The sequence below is a fragment of the Polypterus senegalus genome, chromosome 6, assembly GCF_016835505.1.
Source record: "Polypterus senegalus isolate Bchr_013 chromosome 6, ASM1683550v1, whole genome shotgun sequence".
NCBI lineage: Eukaryota > Metazoa > Chordata > Cladistia > Polypteriformes > Polypteridae > Polypterus > Polypterus senegalus.
Window position 1 is genome coordinate 103,133,167 of NC_053159.1, and position 14,347 is coordinate 103,147,513.

Below are 14,347 nucleotides of genomic sequence, written 5' to 3' on the forward strand. Positions count from 1 at the left end.
AGCCTAGGATTTTGCTCTTGGTGAGGTCCCTCTCATTGTGGTCTTATCACCTTTTTAACAATGTTCATGTTTGTTTACTGTAGTTTGCTTTCGAATCCCAGACATGTATCTCTGGCCACGTGCTTTGCAATGGACTGGTGCATACCCGAGGTGAGTTCTTGCCCTAAGCCTGGTTTTATTTATATAAGCTTCAGTTCAGTACAGAACTCTACATGGATTAAGTAGAATGAAGATTCAATAAGTGGAAAGATGGAGGCTGTTGTTAAATGTGGCAAAAGCATAACAGCGGATTACAATAATCAATTTAGAGCATTGAAATAATTCATCTGTGCACATTCATACTTAAGTGTTTGTGATGAGTGCTCCTATGGGATGACATGTTCCAAGGGTCATCAATATAAATTGATATAAATGGGTCTAAGAATCCAAAATTTAGTCCCCCAGCACCCAGGTCACCAATTCGGACCCAGAACAGGTTCTCAGCTCTCCGGCCTGTGGAAACTGAGAATAATAAAGTGCTCATAATTGGCGATTCCATAGTGCGGAATGTTAGAATTCCAAACTATGTTAAACCAGCAGTTAATGTTAAGTGCCTTGCAGGGGCCAAGATTTCTGGCATAAAGGCCGCATTGGACCGTGTTGCCGACGATGAAGTATCTACCTTATTGCTGCATGTCGGCACTAATGATATTTATTTACAGCAATCTGAGGTATTAAAGCGGAACTTCATCTCTCTATGCACCAAAGCTAAAACAAAATGTCGGAATTTAATTGTATCTGGCCCTTTACCAAGATTGTATAGAGGGGATGTGATTTATAGCAGATTGCATTCCTTTCACTGCTAGCTAGAAACCTGGTGTGCAAATAAAAGCATAGCATTTGTGAGCAATTGGGATGATTTTTGGGAAAGGCCTGGATTTTTCAGAAGAGATGGTCTTCATCCTAACTGGAGGGATCTTATGTATTATCCCAAAATATGGCAGCAAAACTGCCTGGTTGACTGATTAGAGCACCATCCAGGCCGCAGTCATGTGATCTTAAATCACAGGCTGTTGTTTATCCCACCTGTTATTTTCCTGAAGCTGTTACCCATAATCCCTGTTGTGGGGCATCCAGTAAATTTAGTCTTGAAACAAACCATAAATTAATTGATAACCAAAAATAAGGTGTATATTTAGACCAAGGGATAAAACCAGACACTCCACCAGGGGCATCTGTAATAGAAATTTAATTCAAATTAAAACAAAAATATATCAGCAGTTCAGAAAGAACCATGCAGTTTTAAATGCTGTTTATTGAACATTCGCTCTCTTGGCACTAAAGCTGTTTTGGTAAATGATATATATTAAGTACAAAATCTGATCTGTGTCTTCTTACTGAAACCTGGCTTAGTAAATGTGACACTGTTCCCTAGCTGAGGCGTCACCAGATGGATACTCGTTCCTTCATAAGTCTAGAGATTCTGGTCGAGGAGGAGGCCTTGGAATAATTCATTGTAACAAAATGCAAATCACTCCTAAAAATTTAGGCAACTTTACATCCTTTGAGGCATTCATTTTAAATATTAAAACAGATTCCAACACAATTATAGTGCTAGTCTACAGACCACCAGGGCCATATTCATTGTTCATGACTGAATTTAGCAACCTTCTGTCTGATTTGGCTATAAATTATGATCACGTAGTTCTGATGGGGGATTTTAATGTACACATTGATGTGGAAACTGACACTTTTAGCAAATGTTTTACTTATTTGTTAAATTCAGTAGGATTTTGTCAGATTGTCAAAGGTCCAACTCATAATCATAACCATACATTAGATTTAATTATAACTTACAAAGTTGAAATTCAAAATTTAAATATTACTCCATTAAATGTAGTTATTTCCGATCACTTCTTAATTACGTTTGATTTAGTTCTGCCCATGCCAGCGCACTCAGATTAAAACAAAGACAGTGCGACATCTAGATTGTAATTCTGCTTCAAAATTTATAGATACCTTGAGTAAGTCGAGTGTAATTGTGGAAAACCATTTAGATCAGTTAACATCAAATGTAAACGTGGAAAACAATTTAGATCAGCTAACATCACATTATAATGTGACCTTGAGAGATGCTTTGGACACAGTGGCTCCTCTAAAACAAAAGTGATCAAAGCACATAGAAACTCTCCCTGGTTTAATGAAAATACTCGAGCTCTTAAATTAGAGTGTCGAAAACTGGAGCGCAGATGGAGAACAACAAAGCTACATGTCTTTCAAATTGCATGGACAGAGAGTGTATATAAATATAAAAAGGCCCTCTTTAAAGCTCGCTCAGAATACTATTCTACATTAATAGATAGCAATAATAAAAATCCTAGGGTACTTTTTAGAGCAGTGGCTAAATTAACAAATGGGAATTCAGATCAACAGTGCAAAATACCAACAGATATTAGCAGTACAGACTTTATGAACTTCTTCAATGAGAAAATTAAAAATATAAGATCCCAGATCTCAGCATCACAGTACAAACCAAATACTAGCTTAGCAGACCCTGTCACATTGCATTGAGCACTTTAATAATTTTAATCCTGTAACTCACCAGGAAGTCTTAACTTTAATTACTAAAATGAAGCCCACTACTTGTTCCCTAGATCCAGTGCCAACAAAACTAGTAAAAGTGCAATGGATGTTCTTGCAGCACCTATTCTAACCATTATCAATAGTTCATTACTGCATGGCACAGTACCTGATGCACTAAAAGTGTCAGTCATTAAACCTTTACTTAAAAAGTCAGACCTAGACCCACACATACTAAATAACTATAGGCCTATTTCAAATTTACCATTTCTCTCTAAAATACTAGAAAAGTAGTCGCCAGTCAGCTTCAGTCGCACCTTACGCATTACAATTTATTTGAGAAATTCCAGTCTGGCTTTCGCACTGGTCATAGTACAGAAACGGCACTAACACGGGTTGTAAATGACATTCTGATATCCTCTGATGAAGGAAATTCCACTGTAATTATGTTGTTGGACTTAAGTGCAGCATTTGACACCATTGACCATTCTATTTTACTGCATAGGCTAGAAAACGATGTTGGGCTTACAGGCCCGTGCTCGCTTGGTTCAGTTCTTATTTATCAAATCGATTCCAGTATGTACAGAAATGTGCAGACAGTACTCCATCATTATACACAGAAGTTGAATATGGTGTCCGCAGGGCTCAGTACTGGGACCTTTACTGTTTTCACTTTACATGCTTCCACTGGGATCTCTCATTAGGAAACATAATGTTAATTTTCACTGTATGCAGATGACACCCAGTTATACCTTTCATTTAAATCAAATGAAGTTTCTCCGATGTTGTCTTTAATTAGTTGTGTTAGTGAATTAAAGGAATGGATGAATGAGAACTACTTGTCTTTAAATACAGATAAAACAGAGATGTTAATTGTTGGAGGGAATGACGCTGATCACAGCAATATTTTGTCGTCATTTAACTCAGTTGGAATCCCAATTAATTTTACTGAATCAGCCCGCAATCTAGGAGTTATCTTTGACTCTAGCATGTCATTTAAAGCACATATTACAAAGTCGTCCAAAACATGTTTTTTCCATCTTAAAAATATTAGGAAATTAAGGCGCTTTCTAAATAAACAGGATTGTGAGAAATTAATTCATGCATTTATCTCTAGTAGGATTGACTACTGCAATGCGGTGTTCACTGGCTGTTCAAACTGTTCTCTATACAGCCTCCAGTTAATCCAAAATGCGCTGCAAGAGTTATTACAAGAACAAGAAAATATGAACACATAACCCCAGTTCTTAAATCTTTACACTGGCTCCCAGTTAAGTTTAGGGCAGATTTCAAAATCCTCCTTTTAACATATAAAGCATTAAATGGCCAAGGTCCGCTTACTTGTCTGAACTTATCATGACTTACAAACCTGAGCACATTAAGATCTCAAGATGCCGGTCTGCTTAGGATTCCAAGGATTAATAAAATAACAGTTGGAGGTCGAGCTTTTAGTTACAGGGCCCCTAAACTGTGGAATGGTCTTCCTGCTTCCATAAGAGATGCCCCTCGGTCTCAGCCTTTAAATCCCGGCTGAAGACTCACTACTTCAGTTTAGCATATCCTGACTAGAGCTGCTGATTAACTGTACATACTGCATCTCTGTTGTTAGTCATTAGCACTATAACATAAGTAACATGATAATTATATTTGAATACTAACCCTCACCTATTCTGTTTCTTTTCTCGGTACCCAAATGTGGCCATTGGTGCCACGGCCCACCTGCCAAGTTGTTTGCCTGCCTATGGTAAAGTCATCCCTGATGGAGGATCACAGGAATCATGGGAAAGAGGAGTCCTTTCATCGGAGCAACGTTTCAGCCGTGGCATGGCCAAATGGAGATGCAGCTAGATGGATGAGGTCTCCAGGACTCTAAAAATATCCAAACCTAATTATGTCATATCATCTACTGTTAAACCGTAATTCGGAATTGTTCTGTTCTGTGTATATTGTATTGTATTGACCCCCTACTTTTGACACCCACTGCACGCCCAACCTACCTGGAAAAGGGTCTCTCTTTGAACTGCCTTTCCGAGGTTTCTTCCATTTTCCCTACAAGGTTTTATTGGGAGTTTTTCCTTATCTTCTCAGAGAGTCAAGGCTGGGGGGCTGTCAAAAGGCAGGGCCTGTTAAAGCCCATTGCGGCACTTCCTGTGTGATATTGGGCTATACAAAAATAAACTGTAGTGTATATAGTATGTCCTGGGCAATATAACATTTAATAATAGAACATTAACAATACAATGTTTATGTTCAATCATGCAAGCAACAAAAAGGCATGCAAAAGAGGTCATTCTTCATTATTAGAAAACCAAGCAGCACAAAATTATCCAGCACACATATGTTTGTACATCAACTTAACAGAACACATTAGTCCCATACAGAGTGAGCATTTGAAAATAAGAGATGTGTTCACAAGGTGTGAGGAAAATAATAGTTGCCTAAAATAATATATTTACAAGTATACCAGATAGAAGAATCCCAATAAGGATCATTTAAATTAAAGTATAACTCATAAGGAGTACGGCTCTCATAACACAGAGGAGCTATACAGTATATGAAAAAGCAGAGCAGGCTCTTTTTTCTTATGAGACTGCATTTCTTGGGTAGTGATAACCTTCATCCTTCACATTTTCTACAACTCTGTGATGGCCATTGTGATTTTCTGTGCTGTGGTGTGCTGGGCCCACCAAATCAACAAAATCATTAAAAGAGCAGGCTATATTATGGGATGCAGTCTCCCTTGGAAGCAAAAGCAAAGAAGAGAATGAAAACAAAACTGAGTGCCATTATGAAAAATGCTGCACATCCTCACTCTGACACACCAACACTGAGGACTTTTAGACAAGGAATTATTCAGTAGAAGTGTGTCAAGAAACTCTATGAGGGCTCATTTATACCAACAGCAATACACATGTATAATGCATCATTGTGACTGTGATTGCCAAGGAAGATATTTCCTTTCTTTTTAGTTTTTGTCTCCTGTAGTAATTCTGGTGTGTGTTCAAACCATAGCTTGCGTTTATTTATTTAATAAGCTTTAATGAAAAAGCCAAATTTCTTCCTGGGGATAAATAAAGTTCTATCTGTCAGAACACCATGGGAACCAAATCCTTTCCGGAACTTTTAACTTCTGTCTCTCTTTTTGGCCGTAAACATTTATCTCCCGGACGCGTGGAGCGGACGTGCAGTTTGTGTTTCAGGTTAGGAAGCATGTGTGTGTCGTTTTGTTGCTGTGGTTTATAATAGAACGAGTAGGCTAAACCGCGGCTTCTTTTTAGTAAAGTATTTCCTCTGCTGGTTTATCTAGATTGCTTTAACGATTACAATGGCAGTGCTGGAGGAGGCAGAGTGCTGCTAGCGTAGATTTACGAATTCAAATGACTGCCTAAAGTCATCAGCAGTACACGTTTAGGATACAGCAGATAAGTAACTAAACTCGTACAGTCATATTTGTCTTTATTATTAATTAACTTTTTTGAGCACATTTTAAAAGTCTAAATCGGGATATATAAAGTAATATTAAAAACAGCCAGTATGTGTATTTGCAGCTTTCACAGTAGTAAATATAATCATTAATCGTTCACTGGGGAGGCTTAATAAGTTTTCCTGGTCTTGAGCCCAAAACTCGGAGTTTTCATACCATCCATTTTCACAAATAAATGGTTCATTCTTATTTCTAAATGCTCGAATTGTTCCGATTATTTTCTTCTCTTATTTTGCGTGCAGACATACATGCCGGTGTATTTCAGTACAAATTTAAATTTTTTTTTGTCAACGTAGAAGAAGAGTTATTTTTTTTAAAAAAAGCAAGAAAAGAACAGTGATTGTTGCCACCCACAAAAATGCACACTGATTTCCCCCTTCAAATTTGGCAAACCCATTCTGTAATCTCGAGATTGACACAAAAAATACAGAAACTGAAAAGTAACTTGTTTAATAAAGACAGGGGTCCAGTTAAAAGCAATAGGTGGTTTGGATGAACATGGTCTGCAGGACTGAACCTAAGGCACACAGTTAAGCCTTTTATTACTAATTAGCAGTGCTGATCAGTGAATTTCGCCAAAGTGTTATTCTCAGCAAATTTGCTGTGTTCGCCCTTGTTCGAGTCATTTACTGATAGTTAGGCATGTTTAGGAGAACTTTTTTTTCAGCATTCCATAAAGTTTTATGAAGCCAGCATGACACCCCCAGGAGTTGTAACAGCCAGCATTTGATGGGTCCACCCTCCAGGGTATATAATGCTGATCGTTAGCATTACATACTGGTTACAATGTTTGTGCATCTCTCACAACGTTCTTTCTCATTTGATAAAACGGAGGCACAGTTGGTCAGTAGTTGGCACTATGATGGGCACACCACCACGCTCACAGTAATCGCTAGTTTACTGGCTGACACACTGCAGATTTGAACACTGGGAGAAACACAAGGTTAGCAGAGAAAACTCATGTGGATATAAACAGAACATGCAGACTTCATGGAAACCAAAGGTGCTAAGGGATTTGCTGAACTACTACAGCATCTGTATTCATGCCAGTTTTTTACATTTTTCCATAAAACCAAATGCTATAAAATGTAAAGTCTTAAAGACACATTAATTTTGTGTATAGTAGGTGAAGTCAATTTAAGGAGCTTAACAGATAACTAATTAATGCAGGTTCTCATTTTATTTTTATGAAACAATGTACAGCATAAATAATGAGTTACTTACTGTATCTCTGCTTGTCGCCAGATGTGCAGTTCGATTTCTGATTTCCACTTCATCATAAGAGAAGGAGGCGTGTGCTCTATGCATGTGCAATTAGCCACGTGGAGAATGACTACAGAAAGAGCCTAATGCCAATCAAACACTCTGTGAAATAATAATAACAAAACATTTATTACTATCTACAAGTAGTTTTTAATCATTTTGATAGAAGAAAAAGTGCACAGCGTCAGCAGAGATAGTTTGGAGTTCCTTCAGCTCGACTTCAAAAAACAGAACATGCCAGCAGCTTCAATCATACTCAGTTTTCGAGGCGGCACGGTGGCGCAGTGGTAGCGCTGCTGCCTTGCAGTAAGGAGACCCGAGTTCGCTTCCCAAGTCCTCCCTGCGTGGTTTGCAGGTTCTCCCCGTGTCTGTGTGGATTTCGTCCAGGTGCTCCAGTTTCCTCCCACAGTCCAAAGACATGCAGGTTAGGTGCATTGGCGATTCTAAATTGTTCCTAGTGGGTGTGTGTACCCTGCGGGTGGGCTGGTTTTTTTTCTGCCTTGCACCCTGTGTTGGCTGGGATTGGTTCCAGCAGACCCCGTGACCCTGTATTAGGATATAGCGGGTTGGACGATGGATGGATGGATGAAGTCAGTTTTCTGAAAAGCACACAAAGCAATAGTTTCTCACATTAATTAACATAAACATCTGTTGCTGTGTGCATGGCCTGGTTTGGGAGGGGGGAGCTGGGATTTTCCAACCTTGCCATATTAAGTTCAGTTAAATTTGCAAGATGTTATGTTTGCTCAATGTTTCCACTGGTGTTACTTGTATACTATCTTAGAGAATTTAGTGTTTTAAATCTGAATGAATCAATTTCTGATATCAATAGAAATTGTTCTGTATCTTATTTCTTCTGTATGCTTGTTTTGCATTTGTGTGTTGCCATTACTTAGAAATCAATGAGATTTGTGAGTGCTTTATACAAAACGTTTCCTGAAATTGCTGTTTATTTACTCTTATGTTTTAAATCTATTTCAAGTGACTATTTTATAAAAACATACAAATCTTCTATTAAGTTGCTTTATTGTTATTTCCACCTATGTCCACTAGCTGTTAAATTACGATTTAAATTAATTAATTAATAATTCAAAAAACACAGCAAATTAATTTGAAATAGAAAAACTAAATATTAATTATTTTCTATTAAACACACAATACTTATCTTTTTATATTTAATAGCAAATATCACACAGCTGTTCATTGCTCACTTTAAAGAAGTGAAAATCTTGATAAATAAAAGTGTTGTTTGCCCTGGTGCTACCCCAGAAAAGAATTTGAGAATCAATACATTATAAAATGCTCTGAAACAAATGAATGACATTATATAAGCAAAATTAAGCCTTCTGTTTCAGGATCAGTTTGATGCAGCCCAACTTTAATTACATATCAGTGTTCTAAAAGCTTTCATTGAGAAAATGGAGGGAGAATTACAAAGAACTTAAATTTTAACAGTTTTCACTCTTATTTGTTAGATAACAGAATACAGTTGTTTAAAAAAAATAATTTTGTTGAATGTTATGCTTGTATATTAGAATCACAGCCTTTCATAGATTGTTAATCATTTGGCAGTGGCAAAAAAAAAAAAATTATATATATATCCTCCTTCAGAAGTTTCACTTAAGGTTTCCATGTTTGTGGCATGACTACCACTAGAGAGCTGTGCATTGAGATCACCATAAAAGTATTATGTCATGGTGAATTCAAAGCATTTCTCCTACGATCCCAACACTAAAAGCAAACATTTGTCAGTCATATAAACCAATGTTTATCAACAGCCCGTCCCTGGTGGGTCAAGAGTTGATGTTGTTTGGTGTAGTGGGTTGCAGCGGGTTGCCTAAGTGATCAACATCGCTGTGTGATAATCATCCCTGTAGATTTCAATGATTGTCCCTCCAAGGGGACCAGGGGTTTTACATGGGTGCACAAACCTATCCATCATTTGAATTTGATTCACTTGGTTGGGCAACCACCTTTTTGTGAGTTGGAAATATTTGAAAAGTAAAATCTGGATAGCCACACCTTAAATGTTGAGGACCACTGATATAAACAACCAAATGAGTTTTATATGACTGAGTTTTAGCCATATGTTTGATAATGCATATAATGATAGTTGCAGAAAGAACATCACACCTTTTTAGGAAAGTCCTTTGAGAACTAGCAATCCATCTGCTTGACCCATAATAGTTATCTATTGATGGTTTTCAGCTTCAGAAAAAATGTAACGTGTTTTCAAAGACACTTAGACAGTAAGCCTTAAACAATAAGGCAACAACTCACTAGGATGTTGCTACAATCACCTTGTCCTTTACAATGCCCGCCATAGACCACTTTTAATTATTGACTTTACCAGGACTGGCGTTTGCCTTATCTGTATTACCATGGAATGGGATACAGTCATCTTCATTGAGGATCACCATGTGTCCTTTGGGGGTGAAGACCACTGGATTTGCACTTTGTAGACAGCTCTGACAATAGTTAATTCCAGGCAACATTCTGAAACAGCACAGTGCTAGAAAAGCACATGTTATGGCACTGGGTTATCAAAACATTTCAAGATTGGTTACCACAGTAGGGTCTTTTTGGCTGTGCAACATTAAGAAGATATGTCAGATGGACTTTTTAGCCAGCTGATGCTTGTAATAGGATTATGAATGTCTACTTCCATCCATTTTCTAACCCGCTGAATCCGAATACGGGGTCACGGGGGTCTGCTGGAGCCAATCCCAGCCAACACAGGGCACAAGGCAGGAACCAATCCTGGGCAGGGTGCCAACCCACGGCAGGACACACACAAACACACCCACACACCAAGCACACACTAGGGCCAATTTAGAATCGCCAATCCACCTAACCTGCATGTCTTCGGATTGTGGGAGGAAACCGGCGCCGGAGGAAACCCACGAGACACGGGAGAACATGCAAACTCCACGCAGGGAGGACCCGGGAAGCGAACCCGGGTCTCCTAACTGCGAGGCAGCAGCGCTACCACTGCGCCACCGTGCTTCCCGAATGTCTACTTGATTTTGGTAAAATTAAAGATGACTGCACATTATTGTTTTCACCTTGAACTTTTCAGACCTAAATGAACATGAAAGTTGGCTCCATGAGAAAGTAAGAATGTGTATTATTGTGATTTTTACACATGATTGTGACGTTTACTAGTTTAGATTATTTACTGAGTTTTTCTACCTTTGGAAAATGATAAGGATAGTAGACACAACTTCAAAAAGTGACCACAAGCTATATGCCAGTATTCTCGTTTGACTTCATCCTCTCGGCATGTTTATTGTACATTGCACATAATCATGGTATGGCTATGATAGTCAGGTAGAGTCCCACACTCTGCCTTTTGCTTGGCAATATGAATCATATAAGAGTTGTGGTGTAGTAGGAGAAGGGGCAATAAAAAGGTTACTCTTGAGGTGAGTAGCGCTCTAGAATTGTGCCAATGGTCAAAACTCTTTCATGTTTAACCTTTACTGTTTTTGACTTTGTTTTGCAGCTTGGATACCTTTAACTGTGCTTTGCTTGCCTTTCTATGTTTTTGTGAGCTTAAATAAAATACATTTTATATAATGTATATATTTATACACTTTTGTCATGGCTCATCATGGAATCTCCATTACCAATTAGACTTGTAAAACCAGCCAGGCAATATGAAGCACAGTTCTGCTCTCTGCCCTTGAGGCCTTGATTAAATATTGTTGTGCTCATGTTTTCCAAATGGGCTCATAAAAAACATCAATCAAGTCAACTTCACCCTCTAAAATCAGTTTTACTTGATTTTACAGTTCATATTAAATTCATTCAGAACTTGAATTAGATTATGTCACAATATTCAGCCACTAGTAACACCAGTCATGGGGATTTTACTCTTTATAATTTACCAGCATATATAGCCCAGTTTGGAATAAAATGGATTGTTCGGCTTGTAGAATTATTTCTTATTCAAAGGTAGTCTTTTCTGTTGACTGTTTTTAATGTCACTTGGCCCTCTACTTCTTGAAGCAACTATTTTGTCTTTGAGTATAGAGGATGTTAAACTTTCTCTACATTTCCTATGGTTCTGTAAATAACCATTTACCATATAGTGTTATTTAACTGTACATTTGTGTCGTATTTTACTCCTGTACAAAAAAACACTATTCTTTGGATGACTAGATTACTGGCTTGTCGTTCTCTTTTCTTGTTTAACAGAACATCTCAGGAACTGTCAACTAATGCCTCCCTTTTGCATAATGAGAGTAATACTGATTGTTGAGCATGCATATTTTATAAAGGGAAAACAAAGAATTAAAAAGAATGTTTCTGAATTATTAAAGATTTGCTTTGTTGCATATTTGTGTTCTTTTTCCAGTTGTAACATATCCTGATGCCCCCCTTGCCAGGTGCCGAGATGGTGCAGACACCCATACAGTTATACCGATACCTCATGCGCTGCTGTAAACGGTTGCCTTCAACAAGTCTTCAGCATCATTACAGGCACTCAGTCCGGCAGGTGAGGGGCACAAAGTGTGGCAGCATTTTTTGTTGTATGTAGAAATGTTAGTCCTTCATGCAAGTTTGAAATGGTCCTTGCAGAATGACTTTCTGATGACTTTGCATTTGTTACTGCAGCGAATGTTAATTTATTGTTTTTGTGATAATAGGGTTTTGTGATATGCTGATTTTTTTCTACTTCTTCTCTTGTGATGTACATGTTTTCTTCTCCAATTCTGCAGAGTTATAATGCTCATTCAGATGAAGATAATCCTCAAAGAATACAACAAATCATTAAAAGGGCAATTGAAGATGCTGACTGGATAATGGAAAAGGTACATTTGTATTAAATTATACATCTTAAAAATTTCTATTCATAGGGTTACTGGTCAATAATTATTAATCAATCAATAGATCAATCCATTTTCTGTGCTCAAATTGCTAGTTCACAGCTGATTGATATGTTTACTATATAGACATTCATATGAAGCTTTCTCATAAAGTACTTTATAAAACAAACAGCAAAATGTAATTGCATAAAATGCAGCATTGCTACTGTGACAGATAGGGGGCGCTATCACTCCCTTGAACCCTCGGACAATATGCCAGACACCAGATAAAAGTCCAATAAGTTGAATTTATTGTTAATAGTGCACAAAGCACCCTCCTCTCCACAATACTCATAAATAATACACCATTCACTACAATAAACAATCCTCCACACTCCCAGACGCGTTGCCACCCTTCCACCCAGCTCAGCTCAGCTCCTGGGACTTCTTTTCTTCATCCCGGAATTATGTCATTTTTTCTGTCCCTGTGACTAGGACGTACGTCCGGGTTATAGTGCACATACCAATCCCTGGGCCTCCCTGCAGCGTCCCCTTACGGTCCCCATGGTATCCGGCAGGGCTGTGCAGTAAAACTCCAATGTCCATGAGGCCCTGTTGGAATTTGGGGCACCTCCATGTTGCAGAGAGGGCTCCATCTGGCGGCCTGGGGGTATTGGCCGGGATGAACGGCCGGCCATATCCCACACTGTCTAGATAGATAAATCAATGTCAAGAAAAATCAATATGTGGACTGGAATGCTGTGTCACACACAATATATAATAGGTATTTTGTTAATGTATAAATAAATTTAAATTTATTTTTGATGCAAATAATTTAATTGGCAGACAAAATTAAAGTTCAAAATTTTAAATGCTAAATAAACATTTTCATTGTGCATATGATTTGTTGATTATGAGTGAAAACTGCCTAACAGATGAGAAAAAACTATTACTTACAAGTAACATTAGGTAGATTTGTTAGATTACAGTGATTGCTGTAAATGGAGTTGTACACATTTTGCAATGAGGTGGCACATTTTGCAGCTGTACTAGGTATAATAAGTTTAATAAAAACAAAGGTTTAGGAACTACCTTCTTTTTGTTGAGAGTAGTTCCAGCAGAAACATGTTCATTTTATTAACTTACTGAAGTTTAAAGCCAAAAAAATCTTTTTTCCTTGTCTTTTATTACAGTATAAGAATATGTAAAAGGGTCAAAAAAGAAAACCGAGTGGAAACATGTACATCAGAAATCAACGCCCAGATTCAGGAATGATGCAGCATGACTATCCAAAGAGAAATCCTTTGCAGATGTAGATTTTTCCTTTTAACAGCACAATAATGTTGTTGCTAAAGTGTAAAATGGAATATTCTAAGAGTATCTGAAGCAATCTGAGAAAAATTCACAATTTCTATTTTTGATATTCTTGTCACACTCTCTCACCATACCTAAAATCCTTGTTTGTTTTTCACCTTACACTAATATAAAAAATTCAATTTATTTATCTGAACTGTATTTAATACATAATTAGTACCTGTAATTTATATTATATACTAGTAGTTGTTTCTGAATTGATATTGGTTAATGACTTAGTTCAGAGAAAGGTATTTCAGGGTATTCATCCATCCATTTCACAATGTGTCAGTGCTCTTAATCCAATAAAAAGAATGTAGCAAAATCAGGTAAAGTATTTGAAGAGTAAGTGTATAACATGGTAAATTTTATACTTCTGAAGAAAAAACAGTACTTCATTGTTTTAACTATTCATAGCTTTACCAGCGATAGGAATACTGCACACTGTGTACAAAATGTCTCACAACAAACCCTTACAATCTCATTCATTTGTAAATAAATGTGGAAATATTAGTTTCAGTGCAATGAATGCTACATATTCAGTAAAAATTGCATGGAAAATGTACCTAATACTGCATTTTTTTATAAGGGCAATGAAACTCCCGTTAGGAGTTACCACAGTGGATCATCTTTTTCCATATTACTCTCACTGCACCACTCGGAGTATTTATATCACTGTATCTGAGTGGGGAATCACAGCAGCAGCTGATCGGAAAGAGAATTATCGGTATACAGCTTCAAGCACACGCTGTCTCAGCCACGGCAAAACATTTCAAAGCCTTTTCTGTATGGACCATGCATTTCAGAAACAGTTTCATCCCAAGAACTATAAACGCACTCAATCAATTTATAACTTATAAGTACAATCACCTCACTG

General features: G+C 37.5%; 1 protein-coding gene across 4 annotated transcripts; it reads left to right on the forward strand.

Annotated features, from left to right (window-relative positions):
* The first annotated feature begins 5,676 nt into the window (after positions 1 to 5,676).
* On the forward strand, positions 5,677 to 13,989 carry lyrm9 (LYR motif containing 9). Of its 4 annotated transcripts, none has more exons than XM_039756651.1 (4): positions 5,677 to 5,759; positions 11,667 to 11,807; positions 12,031 to 12,123; positions 13,311 to 13,989. In XM_039756651.1, the coding sequence occupies exons 2-4, from the start codon at positions 11,682 to 11,684 to the stop codon at positions 13,323 to 13,325; spliced, it is 234 nt and encodes a 77-aa protein (XP_039612585.1). In that variant the 5' UTR covers positions 5,677 to 5,759; positions 11,667 to 11,681; the 3' UTR covers positions 13,326 to 13,989. The 4 variants fall into 4 exon arrangements, with proteins under 4 accessions (XP_039612585.1, XP_039612586.1, XP_039612588.1 ...); XM_039756652.1 differs by lacking the exon at positions 5,677 to 5,759 and adding an exon at positions 5,801 to 6,790; XM_039756654.1 differs by lacking the exon at positions 5,677 to 5,759 and adding an exon at positions 10,318 to 10,420.
* Positions 13,990 to 14,347: the final 358 nt, after the last annotated feature.